The following is a 25,551-nucleotide window of genomic DNA, read 5'->3' as shown; positions in this document are numbered from 1 at the left end:
TGTGAATATCCAGAATCTTGGGTTGGCAGAAAGTCTGTGATGTGTAATTTTACACTGTTGCAACAATTGTCACACATTGTCAATGGGATTAGTTACAGTGTTTTTTCTCAAAAGACGGTGTCTGTAAGAAAACTAAAATAGCAATGTGCTAAGATTTGATGCACATTGCAAATTTTCAAAATAAAAGAATCACATTTCTCAAAATCCATGTAAAAAAATGAAGCAATACCAGGGGAAATTTTAAAAAATACCGGTTTATTACAAAAAGTTCATAAATACATCATAACATAGAATAAAATTAATTAATTAAGCATCTATTCAAAGACTTAAGAATTCACAACTGTGCTTTCTTTGGGGCAGTGATATGTTGGGAATGATAATGCAAACATTAGAGACTGAAATAAATTGATTAAAATTATCATTACTTATTATTGAGCATATAAAGAGGCCTAGTGGTTTCCGTGGATCAAATATTTTCTTTAACAAATACAATTATGAAACTTTGACAGATATGCCAACTACTGTGCATAGCTATTTGTGAAATACAGGAACAGCTGCTGAAATAAAGAATCGCATATAGAAACTATTTTGAAATTATCCATCCATCCATTTTCCAACCCACTATATCCTAACTACAGGGTCACAGGGCTCTGCTGGAGCCGATCTCAGCCAACACAGGGCGCAAGGCAGGAAACAAACCCCGGGCAGGGTGCCAGCCCACCGCAGATTTTGAAATTATGACCATTAAAATACATTTTACAATAATTACATAAAGAAAGCTTTGACAGTAAAGATGTATAATATATTAGTGAATCTAAGGACCCCCACTAAAATGTGGCAGTTAGCTTTTAATGTCATTGAGACTATGAGCATGTGGGCGAGGAGCTAAATCAGCATATTTATTAACACATTCTCTCAAATGAGACACTGACGTTATATAACCAAATATCAATTCATGCAATTTAGAGTATCCTTGGTCATCATGGGCATTGCTTTTTCTATATTGTATGACAATAAAATGCAGTGTCCCCATAATCTTTTAAAAATTCAAATTGTTCAAACTTTGTTATTGCTTTACTGAAACTAATGAATACATGGGTAAGGTTAACAAGATAAACAATACAATTACTACTCACTCGTCTGGGATGATACACAATTAGATAACTTCATGTGCAAACTAAAGCAAGCAAACACTAGAGCTGCTAAAAGAAAATAACATTTAGCGATATTTAGTAATACTGTATATAATACAGTCTTCTTCCTCTTTCGGCTGCTCCGGTTAGGTGTTGCCACAGCGGATCATCTTCTTCCATATCTTTCTGTCCTCTGCATCTTGTTCTGTTACACCCACCACCTGCATGTCCTCTCTCACCACATCCATAAACCTTCTCTTAGGCCTTCCTCTGTTTCTCTTGCCTGGCAGCTCTATCCTTAGCATCTTTCTCCTAATATGCTCAGCATCTCTCCTCTGCACATGTCCAAACCAACACAATCTTGCCTCTCTGACTTCCCAACCGTCCAACCTGAGCCGACCATCTAATGTACTCATTTCTAATCCTCGTTACACCCAATGCAAATCTTAGCAACTTTAACTCTGCTACCTCCAGCTCTGTCTCCTGCTTTCTGGTCAGTGCCACCATGTCCAACCCATATAACATAGCTCATCTCACTACCGTCCTGTAGACCTTCCCTTTCACTCTTGCTGATATCCATCTGTCACAAATCACTCCAGACACTCTTCTCTACCCATTCCACCCTGTCTGCACACTCTTTTTCAGCTCTCTTCCACAATTCCTGTTACTCTGTACAGTATATAATACAGTCAATTGTGATTTAGCTCCTGTGCTGAAAGGTATTAAAAATATTCTGAATAATTCTGAGGAATCGTTTTAATTAATGTCACCTTGGGCAGAGGACAGTTAATCTATCTGAATTTTCAAAAAAGTTTTTTTTCTTACACATAAAAGCTATTTAGCCATGAAATTTCCATTTAACATATTGTTTTGGACACTGGCCCAGTTGGAACCCCAACTTTTCTTTGGTTCTCCTCTCCCTCATTTGTGCTTCACAACATTAATTTATCTATGCCTAAATTAGGCAGATCCAGAGGAAGCTAACAAGGCATAGTTGTGAAATTAGATGAAATTGAAAGGAGGCAGCAATTACGAATTCCATGGTTGACTTTAGAGACACACAGTGCTCCAAATATACACTATGTAGGTCAGCTACAGTTTGTCCCATTCCTTCCACTTTACTTTTCTTTTAATCTGTTTGATTTGTGGGTGTTTAAAAATGCTTTCCTCTTTGCTACCCTGCTCTTCTTTACTCCATGAGTCTCTGTTAGGGAGGTTGTCTTTACTAACAGAGAACCCATGAAAAAAAGAAAGCTGTGGGCCAAGAAGCAGAACTAATCCAGTCTCAGTAATTGAAGTTTAGAAATCTAATTCAAAACAATTCTCAGAGGAACCCCACAATCCAGTAAGACTTGGAGTAGTACATCTTTGTCTCCTATGGATTGAGAGAAACCAGTTTAAGAATTTTTATTATCTAGTATGGATCCTTCAGTCATATGTTTATCAGGAAAGGCCACTGGTAACAAACCAAAGGTCACACTGGGAATACTTTTTTTCAACTACCCACTGAGTGTACAGCCATTCCCCAGAGGAGCAACAAACTGCAACCCACACCAGAAAAAACAGGCAGAAGAAACAATGACATGTATGTGACTGCATCTAATTTTCTTTTTCAATTTTTGTAGCTAGCATTTGTACTTTATAAGGAGTAATTCATAGCGCTGACCATAATGCCCAATATTATACTAAAGAATGAATGTTTGTAATGAATGGAGTTGACAGCAGGTAGGAGGATCAGTCTTACAATGTACATTGCAAATGAAAATTTGCCATTAATCCTGTTATGTGACTTTTGTTTTGTACACTTACATATAGTGTCAAACATAGGCTCTCCTAAGGTACACAATCACCTGCTGGAACAAGAGGAGGCACCAATGTTAACCATATCATCTCTTTTCTCTGGCTTAGCTCTGAGAAGCTGTCCATGGAGGGCACTCCAGTCATTCCCGCTGTCAAATAAGTCACCCCCTCCTAGTCGGAATGGTACAAATCCATGGGCTCCAGGACGATTGAAGGAATAATGTGCCACATGTACAAGCTCCCGGACCCAGACCTGTTAGATAGAGCCAAGTATTTTGAGAAGCCGCTGAGGCTTATGAGGCAGTTTTTATGCCTGTTTTCTGTTACACCACCATTTGCCCATTTTTGCTCTATTTTATGGACACTTGCAGTACAAGGGGTTACCTTGTTGGCATGCCAATTTTTCTCTGCTTCTCCATTTGCCTTCCACAACAGCTTAAAAGCACATTTTGAGAGTAAATTTATGATCATTTGCAGATCTTTGCTGCCATACTCAACAAAAATGATCATGTAAAATGCATGCTTGCCTTCGGTATCTCAGAAAATGGCAGCCAAAGAAACTACTAGAGGAAGTAACATGAAAAACAAACATTTCTTAATAAGTTTCTTTTAGTTATGAGGCCTGAAGAAAGCCAGTAAAGAGGGCTATCCATCCATCTGCTGTGCCATTAGAATGTTCAATAGATAGCTTTCTGGAAATAGCTACTAAAGTGAATTGGTCACTTAATTTGTGTTAATTTGTTAGTTAGACAGTAGGGTTCTTCATTTAAGTCTGTCAAAATGATGAACACAGCTCACCATCACAACCCAAGAATCAAACAAAGGTCTAAATACCACCACGGTCATTTTTTGTAATATACAGAAGCTACATCAGTTATCACAAAAGCGACAAGCACAAATTAACCTCTGCTTTTACTACTAGCAGGGCTCCAGTGTAAAACAAAAGGGCAGCAAACTGAATGTGTCAAGTTACTTGAGTATTATCTGAGTGCATATATTTGCAAAATTAGGAAATATTGAACTTACTGAACTTAGTGAGAAATATCCTTTGGGTCTGAACAATGACTGGTGGGATTAAGTTTAATAAAATGCAAAAAAGGGAAGCTAACGCTATACTGTAAAAACAAAGGATTATCAAGAAACAACTTGCCTCAAGCTAAGTAAGAACCAAAAGAAAAAAAAAGTGAATGCATATGAGTATTTCATATTCAAGATAATTACAATAGTAAAACTGTGTAGCACCAGAGAAACACTATACATTTATCTTTTTTGCTGAGTTATAAAAGCCATTATGGAGAGGAATATATTCTTACATTTCAGCACCTCATACAATCTCAAATGCTATACGAAAGTATGCATGAATTAACAATTACAAAATTTTACCTGATGTATTTCTTGCCAGCCATTTTCATCCACACATCCCACCACTGCATGATCATGAAGTAGTAATTCACAACAATATGGATCTCCTCCCACCATGGAACTGTGGTATAATGGACTTAAGCCTCTGCTGTCCTTGTAGTCAGGAGATGCACCCAGGTCTAACAACGTCTGCAAAAACAAAACAAAATACTTTGTTAGGAATAGATGTGACATCAGATACGTCTTGTTCTTGATTCTTGTTCTAAGTGTCTGCCGGTGTACACACAAAACTGGACGTTTGAAGATTGCTTCTGAATGCACATCAACCATGGATAAACTCACAGCCTGATATAAAAAGATCAGGGAATAGTTGCTAATTGAGGTCTTAATGCTGAATTACAACAAAACTAAAATTCTTGTTTTGTGTTATCTATAGCTCAAATTAAGAACCTGGATGCTCCCATAGAGCCAAAATATTCCACCCTGAACCCCCCACACACACCAGCTTACTCATTCTATCATGTCTTTACCTAAATGTGCTATTGTGGGTCTGATATCAGCAGGTTTCAGTCACCCACCACCTCCCAGCAATGAGCTTTAAACCTTTCAAGGCGGACTAATTTGAAACAATCGCCAATTTCAAAAGATACAATGGAACACATAATTATATTAAATGTATTTTATATAGCACCGTTCCCAAAGATCAGTTTTAGAGGATTGTGCATATTTACAAATACTTGTCCATTTTCAGATTTAACCCAGTACTGGGTGAGGTCTAGCCTGTGTCTTTCCTGAACATAATAGCATATTCTGAAAAGGACAAAACTAAACATAGACAAAATCAGTGTCATTGCAGGGTCCACCTTCACACGAAACCATAAAAAGGTCACCCCGTGTTGCTGTATGACCAACCAAAGGGAGGACAATCAAAGCAAAAAAAACAAAACATCTTAACTAGCTAGACTGGCATCTGGGGTTCTATTGGTGTGGAGGGTACATCATCTCTACATCTGTACAACGTTATTCTGAAAACTAATTTCTTCTGTCTAAACTGGGAGTGTTAAACTGGCTCAACTATGAGGTAATGTTAGCATAGATGTGAGAATTGCAAGTGATGGATGGGAATCCATTCATGCTTGCTTTCTGCATTGTTGTTGTTAGGATAGACTATGACACCTTGCAACCCTGTAATGCAAAAAAAAACAGTAATTTATATTTATTGTTTTCTGAACATTTTAAATTGTGAAATTGAAGACATCTTATATCTGTCTTTGCCTTTTAAATAGTAAATGTTCTGCATTTTTTGTTTTCCTTTCTATTTAGATTAGTAATACTGCAAATGTAGTGTTCAGAATAAATAAGTTTCTCTATTAAACTATTTTAAGCATGTAAGACATTGTAAGAGGCAGAAATACTCTAGCTTTTTCTGTGTCCCTTGCTTATATTCCACTAGGCACGATTATTCAGGAATTTTTATTAGAATTTTTCCAAAACAACTTTAGGATGGTGAACAATTGCATTTTACTCTATGTGACTGTTTGACAAGCACTTATCAAGATTACCGGTTTTCACGTTTCTTGTTTTAAGTGTCTGACAGTAAATGCGGTTGCTCCTTAACTGCCAACACATATGCTAATATGTAGCTTTCAACAAAAGTGGCAGGTTAAGCTCTTTTATAATTATTGATAAATGTAAATACAAGAACTATATTTCCCAGTGGAATACGTTGTTTGTTGTATCTGAGAAGTATCAAATGTTCCACTATTCCAAACACCTTTAGAGTGTTGTAGCTTCTCTGGTGGATTTGTTATTTTCAAATTCAAAAGAACCGGTAATTTCTTTTTTTTTTTGGGACAATTACAATTTTTAAAGATTTACTAGACTTTGTCAGTGAAAAATGTTTGGCTACTAAAATAAAATATCATTTAACTGTTTCATTAAAGAGGCAGGTGACACAATGCTATATTGACAAGGGGCGAAAAAAGTGGTGAACGTGAAGTGTTCCTCTGCCCTTTAGGATGCACAGCAGTACCTGCACACAGCTGAAGGGCAGACACTTTTGGAATGTTTACTGTTCCTCTTGTCATGAACAAACATGCTCTGTATGAGGTGGTTGAGTTCACTTTGGGCTCATAGTGACACTGCGGTCACTGAGTGCTTTAAGACCATACTATCACAGAGACAAAATGACTGTGCTTGAAATATATTTTTCCTCTGAACACAGTTAAGTGCTCCAGTTTTTGATTTTGAATACATTTGCAAATGTTTTTAAAAACATGTACAAATTGATGGCCAAAACTGACAAATGTATCCTTTTAAAATGAAATCTACAACACAGATGCAGAACGTGAACCATTTCTGAATCCGCTGGTTATTAAAGAATGATAATTAAAAAGCAATAAACAAAAATAGCCTTACACAGATGAGATTGTAACACGTCAGATATTTACTGGAGATCAAAAGTACACATTAAAAGTACTTAACTAGAACATACTTATTTATATTAATTACAAAATATTAGTGAAAACTCTGTATTATATGGTGCTGTTAGTTGTTTTTACCTGTGAGAATCATTAAAAAAAAAATAATGGTATTATTTTATATGCAAGATGGACATAAGGGAGAAAGCTGCAATGCCTATAGCTGATACTTTGATTGTGGCTAATTCTTTTTTGCTTATTTTGACAATTATGTTTTACACAATTAATATTATTTCTTTTGCTATACCTCATACATTTTTATTTTATAATTTAAACCTTTTTCATGACACAATGTTTAATTTTTCACTATGGTATGTTATTTACATTACTTATTGATATCTTTTTTTATCATTTTATTATTTTCACATGGCCTTTGAAAATGTAATGGCAAGTTTATTTTTATTGCTTATTTGGTAACATTTTAGAGATACAATTGGTTACATTTCGTTTGTTTTTCCAGAACATGTAGGTGAAGTGACTTGCACAGTGTCAGTAGTGTCAGTAGCAGGACTGGAACCCACAACCTCAGGGTTTGAAATCCAAAGTCTTAACTACTACAACAGACTGCCTCCCACTTGAGCTCAACAGTTTAGTTCAATAGTTTTTTTTTATTCCATTAATTTAAACAACAGAAGATTACTCCCACCATTCAAAATAATTATTTTGTTATTTCACAAAAGTCTTGTGTTACTTTGCAATAATTATTTCATTGTTTGCAAAAGTATTGCATGATTATCTAAAAGATAGTGAGTTAGGAATGCCAGCTCTGGCTGTGTTAAAACATCTGTAGCAAATTTAATCAACTTTTATCCGATTGTGACGATGCAGGTTCGTTGCATGCCCCCATCTTCTGTCTGGGAGCCCTTGAACCCATCACCGTAGGTAATGTCACCAATGAGCTTAGTAGTAAGGCAACGACATAGCAAGGGGATGGTGTAAAAGTGTCAAGTGCTTTTATTTAAAACAACAACAAAACCAAAGTGTTCAAAAGAAAGTGCAGTGTCCAAAAGTTCCAATAAATAATCCATAAAATCAATTGTGAAACACGGAGGTTAAAATCCATTAGAAAAAAACAATCCTTTAAAACAACGAGGTTAAAACACAGTGCAGGAAGCACCGGTGTCTTCTACCTGTGGCTCCCCTACTTCCCCCGTCTGGTCTTCTCAATAGGGGAGTCGCCCTACATGCAGCTGACTTTCTCTGTGCCTGCTTCAGCTGTTTGGATTGCCTCACCGATCCCTGGCTCCGGTAGGCTCCTCCTGACAGCGACTTGAGATTCCCCAATGACCAGGGCTCTCACATAGGGGAAACCACGTCCCGACTCCCGCTGCCTTCTGCAGCCTTACGCAGAGAATCATCCGCCCTTCATCACTGGTCACTCCCGCTCCATGATCACTCAGCGGTAGTGACCACTAGTACTTCTCCCCGGGTGTCGGCCCAACACCCAGACTCACTGATTAGCTGCATACAAGCCTGCACTCTCTCGCACCGGCTTTCTCTCTCACCACTACTTCCTGCTTTCTCCTGCAACCTCTGTTCATTTCTCCTTTCTTTTCTCTTTTTTCTTTAATCAACTCGTGCTTCTATTTATCAAGAGGGCATGGCAGCTGTGGCAAATCAGAGGCACCAGGAACAATCACGGATATGGACAGTTTCTCAATTAACGCCCACACCATGAATCGCCCCGAGAATCGCATCAGCCACACTACCACGCCCCCTTGCTAAGCCACGAGCGTGGTGATTATTTATTTAAAAGTGGCCCTTTTGTCCTACGCTGTGGACCCGCTACACCGCACTGATTAAAATTAAATATATGTCTATACCTTTTGTTCAATTATTTTTCCATAATCACTGGCTCATTGTGACCCTAAAATGTGCTGATTAAATTTGCTCTTCCGCATACATATGATTGAATGTATAACTAAGACTTTTCTTGGGTTGTCACATGACTGCACATATGCACATCCTTACTGTATTCCTTGCTAACCAACACAAAACGTACAGAGAACACATGTGCATGATGACACCAACTACATCTGGCAATATCTTTGCTTAATAATGCAATATGTTTGCAAAATAACACAAAACATTTTGCAAGATAATGCAATTGTTTTGCAGAATAAAACAATATATTTTATTGAGGGGTGGGAATAAGTCATATCAAACAACAAGGGATTAAGATTTGTTCATTTAGTTTCAATGGGTATTTGTTTAGCTAGGGCCAAAATAAAGGTCAAAGGCATTTCCATGACTGGACCGATAATATAAAAGTTAGGTCATTTTTGTTCTATATCTTCAACTACTTTATTATTGACAGATCTGGAATTACGTGTATGATATCTGTTAAAATGACAACATCAAAAAAAGCTAATCCTGCCATTTTTAGTAATGACTCAGGACTTTCCCTGTGTAGCTGGAAAGAAAGACGCTGCTTACAGGGATTAACTTTAGTCTCTGTGTGCAACATTACATTAAATGTTCCCAGATCACCACAACACCGACCCCATGCCCCTTAATCCGATCAGTAGAAGTCACAGAGTGCTGCTGAGGGATTTGTAATGTCACTCCATGAAGCAGTGTATTACCAGATGACAAAAGTGGCCCCCAAGAGCTCTGTAGTTATTTGTTTTTTCTTGCAGTGTCCATAAAACATTGTCTGATACAGCACTGAGGAAGAAAGATCTATTTGCTGTCATTGACATGAAATAAAAGTTTTCATATTGCCTTCAGTATATGCTAGAGGTGAACTTAACTGAGCACTAGTATCTTTAGTACTACTTAAAAAACTAAATGCAGTAAGCCCCCTGGGTATGAATTCTGACATGAAAATACGCTACAAAAAATTAAGAGTAGCAAGAACTTGAAGGGATAGTCAAAACATGGAAGAAAGAATGGAGATAAATTTTTAAATTTTCAAAAAGCAGGTAGAACATTTTTTTTATTTAAGTTTGCTGTTTCCAACACTGGAAGGTGTGAAATGAGATCAAGGCTAGAACTGCAAAGGCCACTGATCTATCTAACAAAACAAGACAGCTGTTAATTAAGCACATAAAGTACATGGAGGTTATTTTTTATTTTTATTTTTTTAAGGGAAAAAAAACGCATTGCCACACGGTTTAGTCAAAGACATCCTCATGTATGCAATCCAGTGGTGCAGGCATTGTGTTCCAAAAAACATCAAACTATAAATTAAACACACAACACACAAGGAGATTATTAAAGTGACTGTTCAGAAGCTAATCGTATAGATTTGGAAACAAGGACACCGAGAAAGGAAGGGAGAAGGTTACAGATGCTGTGGCTAAGCTTGAATAGGAACATGGAGGAAACCGATTTTTCGTTCTGACAAATAAACTGACATTTTGTACAAACAACTGGTGAGGATACAGTAGAATACAAAACTTTTAATATTCTAAACCTAATCATTAAGAAGGCTGCCTTCATTTTTGTGCATTTTGTCTTTGCTCTCTTCCTTTCTGGTGCCCAGTTCTTATTCAGTCCCTTAGCCTCAATCATGTCTGTTATCTGTAAGGCAGACTGTTAATTGGTAAGTAAGGCTCTCAGGTGCCATAGACATTTGGGCTGCAGTTACTTCTCAGTCCTGCAGGCAATTTAATGGTGTATTAGCTGCTACCTCTACTGTACTCTTTGATTTCTTCTCTGCTTTTCTCTTTAAAGCTTTAATTTTTACATTTTTAAGGTTTCTGAGCTTTGAGTTTTTGATTCCAAATTTTGGTGTAGAAAATTCTTTCTACTGTTGACTCTGGATGGCTTTTTTTGGTAGTTTTGGTCTAATCACACTGGTATTGGCTGCTGCTGATTCTATGAAGAGAATGGTTAGTGAGAAAAGGGCACACTTAATTATATAAGGAACTTTAAGAGGTCATTTTCGGTTTTGTGTTCTTCTACATATATATATTACTAGAAGGGCTGAGTTGAGGAGATCTTTCTAATGTGTTTTATTTATTAATCTCTGTTGTTTCTGAAGGACAGATGTTAAGGCCATTCAGGTGCCACAGTTTGAAATTTTCTACGGTATTTTTATTCTATTTATGGTACAATATATGTGCACACATTCCATGAATTATATTTTAACATTTAACTAAAACATTTAAATAAACACCTAATTGTCATTTGGACCATACAGAACATATCAGAGAAGGCAGAAGATACTAGGGTTGTCTCCCCCTTTAGGCAGATTCAGGAAATGATTTTATCAATATGTCCAATGCCAATGTACTGTACATTTAAGTAGTTTGTCACAAATAAACATGGAACCGTTAATACCAATTCTTCTCATTCCTGATTCCTTGAAATGACATGTAAAGCTGATAATTGCAAACATATAATAGTGTAGCCTTTGCCCGGGGCCATTGCCCAGCCAGGACGCCTCCACACTGGGAGGACTGGGGGAGAAAGCGTGGCCAGAGCGTTACTTCCCCAGGGATGCTAGATGGCAACCTCGCTGGGTCACATCGGTGACTTTGACTCCCGCTGAGCTTTATGGGAGTTGGAGCTTGGTGCAGCTCTGTTGGGATCCTGAGGCACCGGCAAGGAGTGCTGCAGCAGTTGCTGACTGAGCCTTTATGGGCAGTTCTTCCATCACACCCAGAAGTGCTGCCAGAAATGACTCATCATGCACCTTGAGCACTTCTGGGCTCCTTATAAAAGGAGCCAGCAGCCACTACTCAGGGAGCCAGAGTTGGGAGGAGGAAGAAGACGAAGCTTGACCAGAGGAGTGGAGGAGAAGGAAAAAAGTGAAAGAAGACTTATTGTTTCGTGCTGTGTTGGTGCTTTGGACTGTGCTGGGCTTGTGGGAATGGGGAATGTATGTGCCTTGAACTTGTGTCCCACGCTTGTCAATGTCTGGTTCAGGTGGCAGTGCCAGCCTGGGTGGACCACAAATAGTAAAATGTCTTTATAAGAGCCAGATCTTTTAAGTTAATATTAATTGTACATTTACCTAGATTTTTGCTAAATATGAATAGAATGCAGGTTTCATAGAGATAATGGAAAATTCTGTTTACCCCCATAACTAAAACATTAACGGAATGTCCTTAATGCTCTGCTATTTCTATATTTAGACAATAAAATCTCAGATTGAAGTATGACAGGTAGAAAGAAACATGAATTGTTAGACAGAAATGCATTAAGGGCATATAGTTTTCTGATCATTATATACATTGGTACTGTGTTAAACATTGGTCACAGTGCATGTGGTAACAGAGAAACCTTTAGAAATGTACACTTAAGCCTTATATGGAACATTATAGACAATAACTTTTTTCTTTTTTGTGTTTGTATTGCCAACTTTTTATTTTATATTTTTGTGTGAACTGTTTTTATTAAATTTAATTTAAAATTTTAAAACAAACACACTTGGACAGAGTGGAGTTTTTTTGCACAAGGAGTCATACTAACTGCTGAAATGCCATTTTTAGTAGCTGCATTTTGAACTACTTGAAAACTCTGACAAGTGCAGCTACAGTCTGATTTCAGATATTCAGATATTCAGATTTTTATTTTTTATGCAAAGGACCATGAATGTATATATTGATAGTCTTCACCACAGAAGGTATTCACAAACTTGCTCATGTGTAAGTGTTCCCTTTCTCAGTGCTAAGACTCTAAGTCTGAAAATAGACAAATATATTAATTATAGTATAGTAATTTCCAGTAATAAATATCAAATAACTTTGTCATCATTTCTTCCACCAAAAGTATGCCAACATCTACCAGCCATATACCAAAAAGTAAATACACCCTTTTTACTTCCATAAAGCACCTGATTCTGCTAATTAAGTGTATTATTGTACTTTTCAGCTATTATATTTGATTTACAGTATAACTGACTAGCATTTTTTATTTTTCTTTTGGTTTAGGATACTCACAATGAGTGCAGTGTGGTTTTTTGTCCGCACTGCCTTGTGTAGAGCTGTCAGTCCATCCTTTGTCCTGAAGTCCAAGTGGGCACCACCATTCTTCAGCAGTTTGATCACCTCCATACAGCCCTCCAGCTGAGCAGCCATTGTCAGCGGGCATTCTGCCACCAAGCACAAACATTAACACAAAAAAAAGAAAAAGAAAATCAAAGGGATTAAAACTTGGCATGTACAACAAGCAAGAAAGCAATACTAAACCAAACAAAACAGAGACCCTGGCCAAAGTGTGCATCTCTCTATACCTTGAACAATCATGAAATTCAGGTTATAGATGAAAATGCAAGACGTTTTGAACTTCTGCCATTACAGCAAGAATTACTGACAGTTACAGTAATTTTGTAACTTGACAAAATTCTTTTGAAAATTAGTGATCCACAAAATTTTATACTGAGTCTAATGAAGTCATATGGCGTCTCCTGCTCTTGGCTACTACCCTATTTTATTGTACTGCACTGTTTCCAATGTGATAGAAATCACCTAAATCAAAGTAAAACTAGTCTTGTATAGATAAATTATTCACAGCAGTCTCCGATGTACAGAGTTTAGATTTTAGGACTGTAATGCTTTGAAATAAAGACAATGCTCATTTTTAAAGTATAAAAATGTATACAATAAAGAAAATTATTTTGCAGTGTGTACATTCAGGGAAATGTTTAAATGTTACTTTTTGTGTTGGCAGAGATTAAGGTACTAACATATAAAGAATTGAACGTGCCTTAAGCAAAGGACAAACTGTGACAATTATTTTATTAAAACAGTCAAAGTTTGCATAAATATTTTAATTTGAATGCAACTTTGATACTGAGATAGTGCCATTATTACAATGATATTTCATCCATTTTCTGAGCCTGCTTATTTGAAGGCAGAGATATATTTATTTTATTTATTTATTTTTTATTTATTTATTTATTTATCAAGCACCTTTAAACAACTTTCATTGACCAAAGTGATGTACAACTAAAAGATAAAAAGGTTAGCAGGTACTACACAGCGTGTATATACTCAATATACATTGCACACTACTATACTAAACCAATCAATAAAATCAAAACAAAATAAAAAAAAAATAATAATAATAATAAATAAGATGAAACCAATTTCATAAAATCAAGAAGAATTAAATACACATGAAAACAGATGTGTCTTAAGCAGGGTTTTAAAATGATTAAGATTCTGGGCCGCTCTCAACTGCAAGGGGAGGCTATTCTACAAACTGGGGGCTATTACCGAAAATGCTCTGCCTGCTCTGGTTTTAAGCTTTATTCTGGGGATATGGAGTAACTGAAGATCAAAGGATCGATAGGTTCTGACAGAAGAATACGGAACAAGAAGCTCCGACAAATAAACAGGTGCCAAGTCATTTAAGCTTTTAAAAACAAGCAGTAATATTTTAAACTGGATCCTGAAATGTACAGGAAGCCAGTGAAGGGAGGCCAGTATAGGTGTTACATGGTCACGCTTTTTCTTCCCTGTCAGAAGGCGGGCCGCTGCATTTTGAACAGCTTGCAGCCTCTGAATTTGTGCCTGACTGAGACCTATGTATAATGAGTTACAGTAGTCAAGGTGTGATGTAACAAAAGCATGTATTACTGTCTCAAACTGTTCATGGGGAATGTAGTGCTTGACTTTACTAAGTAGTCTAAGTTGAAACAAGCTGGACCTTACATCTGCGCTGATCTGTTTATCCAACTTTAAAGCAGAGTCAAAAATTACCCCCAGATTTCTGGCAGACTGATGAGAAAAAGATGCCAGAGATCCAATAACACTGTCATACCCGCTGAGGACATTGGACTTTCCAAAAGCAATAATTTCAGTTTTGCTTTTGTTCAGACTGAGAAAGTTTATTTCCATCCATGTTTGAACATCTCGGAGACAGTTCAACAAGGTCTGAATAGCTGGGTGACTATTTGATGGAATAGATAGATAGATTTGAAGATCATCAGCAAAGCAGTGGAAGGCGATTTTATGCTTTCTAAAAATAGACCCCAATGGAAGCATGTACAATGAAAAGAGGATTGGCCCTAAAATGGAACCTTGGGGTATCCCACAGACAAGAGAAGACACTGAAGATGAGTACTTCCCTAAATAGACTGAGAAACTCCTACCTGACAAGTAAGATTGGAACCATTTATGAACAGAACCTTTAATTCCAACACATATCTCAAGGCGTGATAGCAGAATACTATGGTCTACTGTATCAAACGCTGCAGTCAGATCCAATAAAACCAGAATGGCAGAATTACCAGAGTCAGCAGCTAAAAGCAAATCGTTAAGCACTCTTAGGAGGGCAGTTTCAGTGCTGTGTCGTAGCTTAAAACCAGACTGAAATTTTTCAGAAATCCCATTAAAATCAAGATACACCTGTAACTGGTTATAAACAACCTTTTCTAAGACTTTTGATAAAAAAGGGAGTTTAGAAATGGGCCTAAAGTTGGAGAGAACTGAGTGATCCAGGTTGCTCTTTTTGATCAGCGGTTGTACTACAGCATGTTTAAAAGCAACTGGAACACAGCCAGACATCAAAGATGAATTAATTAGGTCAGCAACATGTGGCCCGATGGAACTAAACACATCCTTACAAAGACGTGGTTGAATGGTGTCAAGTGGACAACAGGATGGCTGCAGATGCTAAACTATTTCATGCTAAACTGATGAAAGACAGCTCGGCATGTATATGAAGTGGAGGGGTCTAAACCCGAGGTAGATGGTACATATCTGATATTTGCAATTTTATCTTTAAAAAAGTTAAGAAATTGCTCACAGAGTGCAGGTGAAGGTTCAATAACAGTAGGATCAGAAGGATTAATTAAATTATTCAGAGTATTAAAAAGAACATGTGGTTTTTGACTGTTATTTGACACAACCTCTGAAAAGTGTTGTGATTTCACTGTTCTAACTGCTCCCTGATATTCCTGAAGACTGCTTTTGAAGATGTCCAGTGAGACTTGAAGATTGTCCTTCTTCCACTTTCTCTCAGCCCGCCTACAAGAGCATCTGAGAGCGCGTGTGGTCTCATTCAGCCACGGTTCAGACACTGGTTTGGAGCGTTTAATCCTCATAGGAGCTACAGAGTCCAGAATATTAAAACATGTAGAGTTGAACAGTTCAAACAGTTCATCCTTGTTGAGATCACCACGATATGCACTGGTACAGAGCTCAGAGTCGTTAAAAGCAGCAGAGAATCGCGTGGCAGTTGAAGAGTTAATGGTGCACACACGTAGAGCTGGTGCACAGGGTTTAACGCGGGAGGATGGCAGCGTGACAGTAAACAAAACTGCAAAATGGTCCGATATACCTGTGTTGTATATCTCAATGTCAGACAGATTTAAACCATATGACAGAACAAGATCTAATGTATGCCCCTTTACATGTGTCGGGTATTCACTGATTGAGTCAGGTTGAAAGAATCAACAAGACTGAGAATTTCCTTAACTAAAGGTTAAACTAAGGGTTATAGGGAAGTGAAGCCAATCTCAGCAGCATCAGCCATAAGGCAGTATCCAATAGGGCAGGTCACTAGTCCTTTATGTATGGAACCACACATGAGACTTATTCTGAACTAATTTATATAGCTAACTAACTAAATAGCTAACTAACTAATATAGCACCTTGATCCAGCTATAGGTATGATACCTTCGAAACATACCAGAGTATATTTATTTGAAGACAAATCATACAACATGTGTAATCTGGTCGACCATCAACATTGCCCACGTAAGTCCACACTGATGTGGGGAAAGTCTTCATCAGAGAAGACTGATGGATCACGTTGTCCGCTCTTTCTGCACATTTAAATATCAGCTATGGTCTGCACATGGCATAGTGCATGATGACTTGGAGTACCCTACGGTTTGCGCAAAATGAGTCCCAAACTGCTTTCAGATATGCAGTGAACTTTAGCAGGTTTCACTTCCTCTACACAAATAAATGTCACTATTACTACATGTTCATTGGACCTTGGCATCAACGAGACTAATGGTAGCGCACCGTGCTGTGAGTGTTTGAATTATCCGTAAATTATCACAAATGTGTTGTATTGTGTTAGTTTCAATCTGTTATGGTTACCATGTAATTTTCATATTGACCCTTATATATACATACTTTTATAAAAAAATATTCTAAAGCTCAATCTAATCTAAATCTAATGCTAAACCTTTTATATACAGTATTTTGTTTTGTTATCCATTTCTCCTATCCTTTTATGAATGTTTAGCACTTTTTGTTATACCTTGTGCCACATCTTTGATCTGTGAAGGATATGTTATAAATAAAATATATTATTATTATTATTATTATTATTATTCAAGCTAGACAACAAACTCATTACGTAGAGGGTAATAGGAGAACGACATCTGTGTTCTAAAATGTGCATATGGCAATCACAAGAACTTCTTTCATGAAAATAATCACATATTTCAATTTGTAACAATTAAGGTGGCACAGTACTTTTGGCCTATTTTTTATATTTTTATGATGATACAGTATATTGTAATTATAGAGTATATAATCTTGTAGTTTATAATAATGTGGCTTTTTTTGAGTGTGGGCACTCACCCTTGTTCCATAATTCAGATTTTGATAAACACAGGCCAAGAAACAAATGCCTGTGCTTAGTACAAGCATGGTATTTAAAATACAGAAAGCCAGTAATTACATACTACTAATGTCAGGAAGGAGAAAACATTGAAAATACAGCAAACTCTTTTAATGTATATGCTTCAGGAAAAGCAGCTGAAAGTACAGTAGAGCACATAAAAAAGGGAAACATACTGTACAGCTGGTGTAATGTTTAGAGATACACGTTAATGTGAATGACATTGTAGATAGAACCTGGAAGGCTTATCAGACTTTATAGTTAACTTTTTAGTAGCTTGCAGCTAACAGCATATTACAAAATGTTCGTTCAGCTGTCTTTAGTTTGATAACTACTAAATGTAGTTAATGTAGTTATGTAGTTCAATTTGTATAGACAGTCCCTGTGCTACTAGTCTTTCCTAAATTAAGATGTGAACATGAGACCCCACAGTCAGTGCACTCCATACAGAGTTCAAAATAGCAAATCTCAATCCAGCCAAGATAAAGAAACACAACTATAGCTCAAGTGGTTATTTGGACTGTAACATTACAGTTATTTTATCTATTAAATTAATATAGGCACAAGACTGAAATTATATCACATGTCAAGACAGCTTAAAATGCAATACACAATTTTAATATATAAAGTCAAAATCAAAAAATAAGATAAGGAAACAACAACAACAACAAAAAAAACTATTGCAGGAAATAATGCAAAGGGAGAATACATAGCTACTAGAATAGAGTAAGACATAATGTCCATAGACATAGACAAAGTTAACAAGAAATACCCAATTACAATTTACAAAAAAAAATCAAAAATACAGTTTGTAACCTTTGAAAAAAAATACTTTGTCTACCACAGAAGAGAAAAAGAACAAAAGTGGCATTAAGAGTGAATATGGGTACATGGGCAAAAACTGGTCATCAACAAGAAATCTTGAAAGCAGTAGAAAAAAAGACTAGAAATACAGAGTAAGTGAGTGGGTAAGTTTTTGGAGAGCAGATAAGTGCTAATGATTATATTAATTGTGATGGAATTAATTAGATCCATGTCTTGCAAGAATTTAAAAGGGTAAAAGTCATAAAATGCAGGACATTTAATCCACAGACCTAAAGTAACTACAGATGAAGTACACTATACAATTCTTAATTGTCAGTTTTGGGGGGGAGATGGCACTTTTATCCTTTGCTGCCATTTATTTTGCTCCTTTCCTTCATTTTCTTTGTATTTATGTGCTTGTAAAAAGCTCACTACTATAAGCTTTGCTTACCACGTGGAAGAGAATTTTATGAGTGTTTTGCTGGAATATTTACGGCTTGTATTTTTTGTATTTTCCAGTCTGTTAAACCGTATCAGAGTTTTAAATTATCTGCCCTTCAAGGAAGGGATTTTGATGTGGAAGTAATACTTAGTAAGGGAAAGGAAAAACATTACGATTTAGTGGATAAAGAATGAAGGAAAAGTTTATTGTTTAGGTGTAAATACAAAGAAAAAAATAAGCATTATGCTAAAGAAGCATAGTGTTTATTGTGGGAAAGCATAAAGGAACAATCTTAAGGTAATAACACACTCGTACCATAAAAGCACCTGTGCAGTAACCACTTCCACTTGGGTTAAGTGTCTTATATGCTAGCTTTGAATCAAACAACACAAATGCAGGCAACATTCTCTGTCACATTGAAGGGATCCCATTATGAGAGTGAAAGCATATGAAGCTGCAGATCCAGATATTTACAGAACAGTAAATATGCTTTTCACTTGGCAGCTGTTTACAGTAACGTTTTCACAATTTTCTAAGTTTTGGCTATTGAAGAGTGCTGCTCAGTACCAGCAATATTCTGTGCTGACTTTACTTTACTCTGTAGAGTATTGGGAATTATACAAGGATGTAATGGAGCCAATGAGGTTGGACATATCAACAAATGTTGAATGTGGAAGGAAACCGTATTTGACACCATTATCGTCTTAAATTAAGAATGATGCTCTGTGCAACTGGATCCTAGACTTTGTTTCTGATACACCTCTGACTGTCAGACTCGGGGAATGCACAGCTCACAGTCTCACTGCAGGGTTGTACACTTAGCCCACTGTTATTTTCCTTGTTTATGTACAACTATTTTCGCAAACATAACAGAAACTCTGTCATTAAGTTTGATGCAGGCACAATACAGCTAGATCTGATTTCCTACAATGATGACCCAGCCTGCAAGGAAAACATTAATTTTCTCACTGAATGATGCCCTAACAATAATCTGTTCCACTGATGTCAGGAAATCATAGACTCAGATTGTGGACTTCTTGGGATTTGGGGTTATATGCCGTGGATAGATCGACTAGCTTTACTTTTCTAGAGGACCACATTACTGTTGATATGGTCCAAATTTTTTTTCAAAAGAAGGTGCTGTAAAGTATTTTACTCTTGACCTTCAGTAACTGTTAAAGATGGAATCTTCAATGGCATCTGCAGTGAGGCCACACTCCCATCCACAGTACAGAATTTATGACAAGAGTTGCCTTAAAAGCTTCCCATCATCTCTGAACCCACACACCGCAGACATATACACTTTCCCCCTCCTTATACAACAATCAAAATCATAGCGTTGCATGGTTATTGCCATTTTACTTACTCATTTTTTTGCTTAGTAATTTGTGTGTGCTGAACCATTGTGATACCATGCACTATACTGTTGCCAACTGTACTAATATTTCTCATTACACTATAAGGTATTGGGACAATAAATTGAACTGAACTCAAATTATTCCAGACACTTGCTTTGTTAAGTGAAGCTGTAATGAATAATAGCAGACAACTGGGCACCAGTCCAAAAGTAAAACAAAAGGCGTAACAATTACTGAGTATGTTCAATTTAAACTCAAAAATGTTCTAGAATATTGATTCACTTCTTGAAATTGCACACATAATTATGCAAGTTCATCTATGTTACAGTTTTGTTAGTTTCACTTATTTTTATTTGTTTGTTTTGTTATTTTTTGTAAACTACTTTGTAGGTTTTGTAAATGAAATTTTTTTATATTAATTTCTCTTTATATTTACCGTATATACTCGCGGATATTTCAGGACTTGATTTTACCTTTTAATTTCTGGTATTTTATAATGTCGGTCATATAGGTCGAATACAGAAAACTCACGCTATTGGTCCAAGAGATTATGATATACTAAAGCCCATCTGAAACAGTAACCATGGAGCACAGTGCCTTTTTTCTATGTATTGTGGCTACGTGACCACACGGTAATACCTATTCCGAAGCAAAGTTTGGACTGATTTGTGTTTTTTGTATCTCACACCCTCATACACCTTTATCGTAAGAGCATCCCTTATCTACGATGGAGCGTTTGATCAGAAGAAAATATGAAACTGGTTTTAAATTAAACGTAGTTCATGTAGCGAAAGAAATTGGTAACTGTGCTGCTGCAACAAAATTCAATGTGTCTGAGAAACTGATGCAAGATTGGAGGAGTCAAGAAGATGTTAAAAAAAAAATAAATGTCACGTTTTTGAACGGGTGTATAAATCGGGGTCTGATTTTATGATCGATTTTTCAGGTTTCAAGACCCGACTTATACGTGAGTATATGTGGTAAGTGTTTTTCACTAAGCTTTTTCTTATTTGTTATCAATTTTAGATTTTTTCTTTTGTCTTCAAATTGTGGGTGGAGTGATGGCTATGATGGTAGGGATCTGAACTGGCAATCGGAAGGTTGCTGGTTTGAATCCCATAAAAGCCAGAAGTGATTCCACTACATTGGGCCCCTGACCATTAACCTGCATTCCATCCATCAGGTTCTCCAACTTGCAAGGGAAAACTTGGGGGTTGGTGGCAGGATTGGCTCTCCAGCCATTAAAAAAAAACTCACACTATTCCATTCCATTTGAACTAATGTGGTAACCATTTAAGTTAAGATACAGTTCTGAATCAGACAGATGAAATCTAGTGTTTAGCGTGTTTTATTTTCTACACTATAATGACTCCAACAGTATTTGCAGAGTTTACACATTTTTATTGGTTGATCTGCATGAATGCTGTATGTAAATGTTATTTATGCATGACACACTGGTGCTCAATCATGTGTTACTTCTGCCTTTCACCATATTATGTCTACACTGTTTCACCAAAAAGGTTTTACGAGTGCAAGCATGCCTGCTTTAGGTCAGTGGCATCCCATGCAAGTGTATTTCGACATTATGGGGCCAAGAAAAGAAACTGATTTACTACGGATGTAGTAATAACTGCATGATTGAATGCATATTAAATATTTCTAGTAGCATGAATATAAATGTTTTAAAATAAATTACAATTAGGCAACTAAACTGAATATATGAAGACAAACTGGTATTCTGCTAGTGAATCATAAAAGTGAATACATTTTATACTGAAATACATAGTGAAATCTGATTTATTTCTCAAATGTAGTAAGGACAATTAAATTCTTACTCACAGGTAACATCTCAAACAAAAATGCATTCATTGTATGATCAAACACTCTGTGGAAATGCAGATATTTGTCAGTAAGATCTTCTCAATCTCAAACATTATTGTGTTGTACTTATTTTACCAGGTATTTACAAATAATCACCAATTTAATAAATATAACTCATATTCCCACATTGAACAAATGTTATATTACCCACAGTATCATTTATGATATATATTGTAAGTGCCAGAGTGGGTGAAAAGGGGTGTCTTACCCAGCCGGGCGGCAATAATGGATAGACAACAAAATGGGGGAAGCAACCCAGCCAGGATGATTAACCCATCCTATCTCAGTTGGGGCATTTGGGCCATAATAAATGGACTGGGAAAGTTTATTCCCAAAAATGGTAAGTGGCAGTGATTTTCAGGCCCAATCATAATATGGACACCCATAGGGTATCATGGAACCTGTAGTTAGGAAATCAACCCTGTCATAATCCCTGGGGGCCAACAGAGGGCACTGCTAGGTGAGGTACTCCATACTTTGTGGAGCTGACATCAACAACAACAACAACAAAAGATATAGCTCAAAGTGCTTTACACAATGAAGAAAGAAAAGTTTATAAAAATATAAAAATAAGATTAGGCAATACTAAGTAACAAAGAATAAAGTAAGGTTGGATGACTGGGAAGACAGAAAATAACAAAAAAAAAAAAACTCCAGAGGGCTGAAGAAAAAAAACAAAATCTGCAGGGGTTCCGAAGTCATGAGACCACCCAACGCAGTGACATGGAAGTAGTTCCTATATGCTATGCCATGGCAACACAAATTCCCAGGTCTTGTATAAAAGGAGCCACTCTGCCATATCCAAGGCAGTCAGAGTCGAGAGGAATAGAAGGAAAAGGAAAAGATGGGTTATTGTATTTGGTGAAAGTATTTGGAGCTTGTCTATTATGGAATTTATTGTGATTAATAAAAGAACTTTTATAAACACACACACATGCACACAGGTGGCACCAAACAAGTTCTGTTCCTCCCAATGTTCTTAAGCAGATTTTGCATGCATGTTGGAACTTATACTTAAAATGTCTGTTAATGGAAATATTGGCAAAACGTTTAATTCTTTATTAATTATTTTACAGCAAAATATTTCAACTTTATTTATAAAAAATAAAAAGAATAAAATGAACCACATGTATGTATAGTATGTCAACCTTATTCTTTAACATACTACACCTTTTGTGCAATATCTCATAGAGTTGGAAAAGGCAAATGACGGCATGAAAAGGCACCACTAAATGACTTTTAATCCCTCAGCAGAGGCGTAATGTCTTCGATAAGAGATAATTGAGTGTCACTTGCCCCTCCTAGCAGCTGTTCACCCATACACTGCACAGTTCAAGTACCCATGACTGCTGGACATGCGATGGTGCAAGGACATGGTTGGTTATTAAAGTGATAACATGTAAGAAAGGTATGACATTGGATGTGTATTTATTTATTCAATTCTCTATTCAATATTCTTCATTTATTTGAATCGCTGGTAATGGTGTTGTTTATTTATTCGTTACTGTAGAAATGAACTAACATTCCCATACTCTACCAGAACGCAACAGTGGATCTTGTTAAATGCTTACAGTATGGCTTCTGGCCCCACTTTATCACATGTCCATCTGCAAACACCCAGTCTAACATTATAACACTCTGACATCCAACTCCACCAACATCTGACCCCATGTCATTCCACGTGCCGCAGTGATGACTCTCTCGCATGGCTGAAATGTATACTTATAACACTGGTAATTACAAACAGTAGATTCTAGCTCTCCCTGGAAAAAGGGATGACTGCTTACTTGTGACATATTTTATTGTGCATCTGCGCATGTTGTTGGTTGCATTCAGTGACTCCTACTGTCATTGCTAACAAATAACTGAGCATCATCTCCCTTTAGCTATACTCCCTGTGACGGAACATTTTGGGCGAATACTTACAACACTTTGATTAAAAGCGAGGATTATTGTATTGCTCAGTGAAACAGTCAGCTACTGATCAGGCTGCTTACCTATGACTGAAATTACTCTATGCCATAGGTTTTTGTGTACATACAATACCTCTATACAGTATGTGCATATTTATATATCTCTACATATCTGTGATCATACAACTTTTTATCATAAATTACCTGTTTCTCATATGGCATACATTTGCATGTTAGATGTTAATACAGATAAAGTGTGGTAAAGAGGTGAAACAAGGTTGTAGTTGGATTAAGCTGGACCAACCTATGGCTCTGCCTATAGGCAAGATTAAAATTCATCTTCAGTCAATAAATATTTTTTTCCAGGAAATGCCAGTAATATGGATTTGTAATGATATTTAAGTTCTGTTTAAAGACTACAAAATTTAACTTTCACCTTTCTATCTTGATTTATGAATATGACAACAAGAGGATGATCCAAGCAAATGAACAAAGCATGGTGGGTACTAAGCATAACCCTTTTCTTGGTTACAATATTTTTCAATAGCGTGACAGAGATGTTATATTTCTTGGCCAGGATTTATACCTGTTCATACAAATAAAAGACACGTTGAAGCAGGAAGAAACCATGATCAGGTGGATAACTGACTCTGTAGTTAATTCAGACATATTTTTAAAATTGCTTAGGCCTATGATTTATTTACATGGCACAATTGCTGTCAAGTGAGAAAAAGTCATGGTTGTTACTTAAGAATGAGCTGGAGGACATATAACATAATTCTATGAATCTCATTGTGTTTACCTATGTGAGATTAAATTACTGGACACTGAATGTCCTTTGGTCCTTGCATTCATATATGACTGTGCATAAAAGGTGGCAATTACTGTCCTTTCTTTGCCAGCCAGTACTTTACGGGACAGAGAAGCCAGTGAAGGCAGATCAGTAGCATACATCTTCTGCTTTAAGCATTGATCCTCTGACTCAATTATGTTATAAAAAAGATAAATCAATGGAAAAATGCCTTTATTTTTCATCACTAACATAAAAAGGCTTTACTATTGACATGACCTTACTATTCAGTAGTTAGAAAGAAATTTCTTACAAATACTTTAAACAGCCTTAGTTACTTGGGCCTCACTCACTGATCAATTTCTTAATGCCATGTAAAAGCATCTCTGTGATTTATGCAACAATGCATGCACCATCCTACGATAATAAGCAAAAATAATATTCTAAATTGTTATTCAGTATAGATACTTTGTCACTTTCCACTACACAGGAATAAGTACTTATTGCAATATTTACACGTATAGGCACAAGATTTTCAAAATGCCTTTAAGACTCAGCTTGCTCAGTTGCTCTTGAAACAGCTCATTTTGTCATCCATAGAAGCATTTTTAATATTTTTTTTGGAATATTTTTTCAGTCTGTTCATGGCCACTCACATGCTATCTTTGTTCTCTTTCTGAATTTTGCCTAATCATCCAACTGTTCATAACCGGTGTAATCTATACTCTTTCCACTTAATGCTTGCCTAGCAGGCATCTTCAGGTGGCTAAGTAAAGCACTTATCACTTTCGCACTTGAATTCAGGCTGCAAGCTTGAAAACTCGCGGTCAATGCAAAAGATGCTCAACAGACTGTTGAATGTCAAGGTACTGTACATACAAAGTTATGGCATACTAAGCATAAAATGACTGCGTCTTCTTGTACAAGACCATCTGAAAAACCTTGTGATTGTTCATTAGGTGAAGTGTTGACTGTAATTAGTACTGCTTTGCACTTTATGTATTCCACCAATGGCTTCTGTAATAGTGGCGCAGGGGGAAATTGAAAATAAC

The 25,551-nt window shown here is 36.6% G+C and overlaps 1 protein-coding gene across 11 annotated transcripts in view; it reads right to left on the bottom strand.

The window, feature by feature from the left end:
• The window catches only part of shank3a (SH3 and multiple ankyrin repeat domains 3a), a 1,684,705-nt gene that overhangs the window by 888,204 nt on the left and 770,950 nt on the right, over window positions 1-25,551 (bottom strand). For all 11 annotated transcript variants that reach the window (XR_005634694.1, XM_039761519.1, XM_039761518.1 and 8 more), the window contains 2 exons: window positions 12,667-12,818; window positions 4,317-4,484 (listed from right to left, as the gene is read on the bottom strand). Coding sequence is in view for 10 of the 11 variants with exons in the window: in XM_039761519.1 (XP_039617453.1) it covers window positions 4,317-4,484; window positions 12,667-12,818 (320 nt within the window). In the remaining variant the exon portion in view is untranslated. The remainder of the gene's footprint in view (window positions 1-4,316; window positions 4,485-12,666; window positions 12,819-25,551) is intronic.

This window comes from Polypterus senegalus, chromosome 8 (genome assembly GCF_016835505.1).
Source record: "Polypterus senegalus isolate Bchr_013 chromosome 8, ASM1683550v1, whole genome shotgun sequence".
Classification (NCBI taxonomy): Eukaryota; Metazoa; Chordata; class Cladistia; order Polypteriformes; family Polypteridae; genus Polypterus; species Polypterus senegalus.
The sequence above is the reverse complement of the archived record's forward strand: the minus strand, read 5'-3'. Positions and strand labels throughout refer to the sequence as shown.